We start from the raw sequence: 6,049 nt of genomic DNA on the forward strand, positions 1-6,049 counted from the left end.
TATTAGAATTACCTGACTTTTTCGGCCTACATTGCCCGGCATTAATTTAAACAACTCACTAGGTTAAGTATCATAAAATTATTGATTGATTAATTAAATTAGATACATGCAGTCCAAGAAAAATATTATTTTATTTTTTATTTATAAATTACATATACAAGTGCGGATCGAATATCTCTATATGTTTTGCACATTCACCGGACACATTTATGTGAACACTAATGAGATGACATTCACCTATTGGATGTAAGTGTACATGATGAGTGTCAAGTATATTAAAACCGATTATATGTTTATTTTTTAGGGTTGAGCATGAATTAAACGTTATCCATAGAAACTGTAAGGCTTAGCAGGCCGACTAATATGACTTGAAAACAAGTAATTTGCTTTTTTGAATTTCAATTCCAGTGCGCTTCATTTGACCCTTTGATTTATATATGTATATTTTCTTGGATTTAAGTATCATATCTGCGATATAATAGAATATATTATGGCAGGCGACTTTGATTTTTGGTTGACACCTCAGAACTTTGAACATACCTTTATTTATTTTCTGCCGAATTAATATATTCTATAAATTACAGTGTCTCATTTCATTAATCATCTAGCCATCCATCTCTCCTGCTTGAGGCAAAAAAAAAAAAACTATATATATATATACACACACTGAGGTATATATATCTCTCAAAATCTCCAACTTGGAAGCAATATCAGATATGGCTTCTTGTGGCGTTGTGAGGAATAGTTTCTTTCAGTTGCTCCATTCTCAAGATAATTCAAGCTTGCTATCTTCATCATCATCCACACTTCCCAGCACAAGGCAAAAGGTAAAATTTCCATTCTTTATCTACAATAATGTGTCGGGAGAAATAATTATTTTCGCTGATAAAACAATCAAAAACATGATTGTATGGGTTGATGCATTTATTAGGAGATTATTTTTGTAGAAGAACAGTTCTGTGGGAGAGTAAATGAAACGTGACGCGTAAGCTATGATATGTGATTCGACACATTTGAGTTATGCATGTTACAGTACTATTGTTATTATTATCGGTCGTAACTTTAGGTAAAATAACAAACATAGCGTATAGTTCGACAAGAAAACCATGATAGCAGAAATATGTGCCGAAGTCATCTTGTGCCTAAATATCATCGGTCAAGCTCATGGAAACCATTGATTTTCAGTTTCCGGGCATTAAAGCTATCAAAGATCAGGACAACAATGGCAATGGAAGGATAACAAGAACCCTCAATTTTACAGGAGAAATGCCTTCAACTCCTATATTGGATACCGTAAACTATCCCGTTCATATGAAAAACCTTTCTATTGAGGTAAACTTCACGAATACTATCTTTTATGATGTATTATTCAATTTTGCAAAACATGTATTACGCTAATAAACTAAATTTCTAAGATTCAAAAATTATATAATTAGAAAATTTTATAATACAAGCTGTTGCATGGTCGAAGAATAATTATTACTGCTGTTATTTTAAGTGCAAAAAATTCTTTCGTAAATTAATTTTATTTACTGGGTGGCGTGTAGAATCGTATAAGTATTACAATACTTAGTCAAATAAATAAAAAAAATCCAAAATTTGAGTGCATGAAATTTGCTACCACTGAATTTTCTTGACTAACCATGATAATTAATACAAAAGGCCGTCAATATTTCCAACTTTTACTTCTATGTGCTAGAGGTAACTATTACTACGACTAATTTCCAAATAAACCATGAAAAAAGATATAAAAAAAATTAAACTTCTTTATAAAATTAAATATGTTGTTTTCTTACATCCAACGTATTGTTACATTCTAGTTTTAATAATTTTTGCTCCTTACAGGAACTAGAAACATTGGCTGATGAATTAAGGGAAGAGGTAGTCTACAATGTGTCAAAAACAGGGGGCCATCTGAGTTCAAACTTGGGTGTGGCTGAGCTTACTGTCGCACTCCATCACGTTTTCGATGCACCTAATGACAAAATTATATGGGATGTTGGCCACCAGGTATGTATGTTTCGTTACGTAAGGTCGATTTTCTCGTATGAAGCCACGGTCTGATGATTGGTTTTATGCATCATACGTAGACGTATCCGCACAAAATATTAACCGGGAGGAGATCGAGAATGCATACGATGAGACAGACTACCGGGCTAGCAGGTTTCCCGAAAAGGGAAGAAAGTGCTTATGATGCCTTTGGTGTAGGTCACAGTTCAACTAGCATCTCAGCTGGCTTAGGTAACCATTTACACTAAGATAAGAATAAGACTGATTGTTGAAGTAGATTTATTTAATTATGAGAGAGTAAACTTTTGTCGTCCTCAGGAATGGCAGTAGCAAGGGATCTACTAGGGAAGAAAAACCATGTAATATCTGTTATTGGTGATGGGGCCATGACTGGAGGACAAGCATATGAAGCATTGAACAATGCCGGATTTCTTGATTCTAATCTCATCATCATTTTGAACGACAATAAACAAGTTTCCCTACCGACTGCAACTGTCGATGGACCTGCACCTCCTGTAGGGGCGTTGAGCAAGGCTTTGACAAGACTTCAAGCCAGCCGAAAATTTCGCCAATTTCGCGAAGCAGCAAGAGTACGCCACTAATGTTCCCCTAATATGTTTTGTAACTTTCGAACTGTCTCCTGCATCAAAATTTTGGTCCTGTCCATGCTATTGAATCAGATTTCACGGGATTCAACTTTTTGACAGGGCATAACAAAACAAATAGGGAGCCAGGCTCATGATGTAGCATCGAAGATGGAAACTTTGGTTAGAGGGATGGCAGGGAGAACAGGATTTAGTCTTTTTGAGGATCTAGGCATATACTACATAGGTCCCGTGGATGGTCACAGCGTGGAAGACCTCGTCCATATTTTGAAGAAGGTAAAAGAGATGCCAGCACCAGGGCCTGTAATGATTCACATTGTCACGGAGAAAGGCAAAGGATACCCTCCTGCTGAAGTTGCTTCTGATAAAATGCATGGTACTTGCGCACAAGAATCTAATTCAACAGGTTTCCGCAACAAGAAAGTATAATTTTACTCACGTATAAGAGTTTTATTTTGATCAGGTGTAGTGAAGTTTGATCCCAGTACAGGGAAACAGATGAAGGGTAAATTGAATACGCTTTCCTATACTCAATACTTTGCGGAGTCCTTGATAGCTGAAGCGGAGCGAGATGACAAGATTGTAGCAATTCATGCTGCTATGGGAGGCGGCACCGGGCTTAACATATTTCAGAAACGCTTCCCCGACAGGTGTTTTGACGTGGGAATAGCCGAGCAGCACGCTGTCACCTTCGCTGCTGGTCTAGCTACTGAAGGGATCAAGCCATTTTGCTCGATTTACTCGTCTTTTTTACAGAGAGGCTATGATCAGGTGAAAAGAACTAAAACTAGAACCTGATCTCTAAGCCAATTTCTTATCGAGTAGTCGGTCTCTTTACCAGTGGGTGATGATTTGATACAGGTGATACATGATGTAGACCTTCAGAAACTCCCGGTGAGATTCATCATGGACAGGGCCGGACTCGTTGGAGCAGATGGCCCGACTCATTGTGGTGCATTTGATACTACTTACATGGCCTGTTTACCGAACATGATAGTCATGGCTCCATCAGACGAGGCTGAGCTGATGCACATGATAGCCACAGCTGCGATCATAGATGACAGGCCTAGTTGCATCAGGTACCCCAGAGGAAATGGTGTGGGCACGGTTCTTCCTCCGAATAACAAAGGAATTCCTTTGGAGGTATAATAGAATAACCTTTTTTTCCCTGATTCTCAACATGTTGCATACTTTGTTCCGAAAACAAACTCCATTAATTCTTCGAGTTTAAGTGGCCAAATTAAATATTGCTGATTCGTCGCAGTATCTTAACGTTACGTTCATTTTCTACACAGATTGGCAAAGGAAGGGTGCTAAGGGAGGGAAGTAAAGTGGCACTTTTGGGTTTTGGAACAATGGTACAAAGTTGTTTAGAGGCAGCAAACGGCCTGCTTGAAAATTATGGCGTGGCGGCCACTGTTGCGGACGCCCGATTTTGCAAGCCTCTCGATGGAGACCTGGTCCGGAAGTTGGCTCGGGATCATGAGGTCCTTATTAGTGTCGAAGAAGGGTCGATCGGAGGATTTGGTTCGCATGTTGGGCACTTCTTGAGCTTGAATGGATTACTTGATGGAAATCTCAAGGTAAGATATATATAACAATTACACTCTAGTGCCGCAAACAAGCCTAGAAGTGCTCCAATAGTGCTATATACGAGTGTAGTTGGTTTCTTTTGTAGATTAACTATATACAAGACTCATATGATCACATGCATAAACAGAATTCAGATTTTGATACTTCTGTTTTTGATGATGTTGATGCAGTGGAGGGCAATGGTTCTACCAGACAGATACATTGATCATGGAGCTCAGAATGACCAAATTGAAGAGGCGGGTCTCAGCCCCAACCATATCAAATCCACTGTTTTGTCACTCATTGCTGAACCTCAAAGGGCAACAAGAATCTCTCCTTGATGAAATCTTCCCCAACTCCCTGTATATCCGCGCCGACCCCGAAGATTTTGTTTAACGGCTTAGCTACTTTATAAATAAATAAATAATCATATATAAGTAGCTAGTTCTTCATGTGTGATGTGGTTCAATTCCTATTAGTTAATTTTTTGGTAAAAAAAAATATTACAATATGATAATCTTTTGTATTATAAAATTTCAGATGCTTCATTTTTATTATTTTTTTAGGCTTTAAATGAACATGCTCCTCTCGTCCGTTATAACGTAATATTAATACTCATATATTGTAATGTAATGTAACCGATTACAAGATTGGTAAAAACACATATCAAATACATATATAATATGTACACTCGTATAATTTAGCATAAATTTTGTTAATGAAATAATTTTAACTTATTTTATTTTTATACAATTTTTGAATAATTTAATTATGAAAAACAATTGTCCATGCCAAACCCATGCCAAACAGCATTTCCAATGAACGAACTCATCGGTATTATTAGAATTAAATAATATTTAATGAGACACCTCAATTAAATTATATTTTTGCATCAAATTTTATAATAACATATATTAGGAAAATATGCACACACACACGCGTGTGTGTATGTATATATTTGAGGTGTATTTTTGGGAAAAGAACAGAAGGATCGAGTTCTTACAGCAATTAGTGCAAGATGGGTCATAGATTTGAGAAACACTGACTGCTTTGGAATGCATTATTGTTGTCCTTTTTTATTTCATGACGTATGTCATTGCGTCATGCAAATAGGGGCCAACTTCAAAAATTTTGAGTTTTATCCCACTAGTGTAGCTCACCTAATTTAGTCATTATACACCTCTACCCAGATGATCAACCAAAATTAAACGAAAAAAAAAATTGAGAAAAAAATATAATTATTTTGTTTTCTAGATAAAAATGAATGATTATTGTTGGGATGGACTAATTTCTATGTTAAACTAACAATCAAAACGTGGTTTGAGCTAGGGGTGGGAAAAAATACCGAATTTTCGATATACCGAGATTATCGTACCGAAAAAATGTCGAATTTACCGAATTTTCGTTATACCGAATATTTCGGTACGGTACGGTAACAATATCGAATTTTTTGATACGGTAATGTTATGCAATTTGAAAAATTCGGTATATACCGAAATACCGAAAAAATATGCAAAAATTTTAAAATATATAATATTTTAAAACAATAAATTTATAAAATTTAAAATGTAAGGTTTTTTTTTGGTATAAAACGGTATATATCGATACCGTACCGAAATCTCGATATACCGTACAATTTCGGTATAATCGATATGCTATTTATATGTACCGTTGGTATACCGAAAATTTCGGTACGATGTCGGTATGAATTTTCTTATACCGTAATTTTCGGTACGGTACGGTACGGTATAGTATATCACCCCTAGTTTGAGCTGGTATATGATTAAAATATTATAATTATATTGTTAAGATATAGAAAATAATGTGATTATTTAGAGTATGAGTATTACCTCCTCCCCGTT

At 36.0% G+C, this 6,049-nt stretch overlaps 1 protein-coding gene across 1 annotated transcript; it reads left to right on the forward strand.

The window, feature by feature from the left end:
- Window positions 1–611: 611 nt before the first annotated feature.
- Window positions 612–4,776, forward strand: LOC140976363 (probable 1-deoxy-D-xylulose-5-phosphate synthase 2, chloroplastic). The gene is made up of 10 exons (XM_073440468.1): window positions 612–827; window positions 1,186–1,332; window positions 1,846–2,010; window positions 2,091–2,241; window positions 2,329–2,600; window positions 2,718–2,991; window positions 3,079–3,386; window positions 3,477–3,758; window positions 3,911–4,198; window positions 4,379–4,776. The coding sequence occupies exons 1-10, from the start codon at window positions 717–719 to the stop codon at window positions 4,526–4,528; spliced, it is 2,148 nt and encodes a 715-aa protein (XP_073296569.1). The 5' UTR covers window positions 612–716; the 3' UTR covers window positions 4,529–4,776.
- The last annotated feature ends 1,273 nt before the right edge of the window (window positions 4,777–6,049 follow it).

Source organism: Primulina huaijiensis, chromosome 5 (assembly GCF_012295235.1).
Source record: "Primulina huaijiensis isolate GDHJ02 chromosome 5, ASM1229523v2, whole genome shotgun sequence".
Lineage (NCBI taxonomy): Eukaryota > Viridiplantae > Streptophyta > Magnoliopsida > Lamiales > Gesneriaceae > Primulina > Primulina huaijiensis.

Excerpts from the sequence above, each read along its gene's own strand:
- LOC140976363 (XM_073440468.1), top strand. The coding sequence starts at position 717 with ATGGCTTCTTGTGGCGTTGTGAGGAATAGTTTCTTTCAGTTGCTCCAT. Across the intron at positions 2,011-2,090 it reads TATGGGATGTTGGCCACCAG|ACGTATCCGCACAAAATATT; the intron begins GTATGTATGTTT and ends CATCATACGTAG. Across the intron at positions 2,242-2,328 it reads TAGCATCTCAGCTGGCTTAG|GAATGGCAGTAGCAAGGGAT; the intron begins GTAACCATTTAC and ends TGTCGTCCTCAG.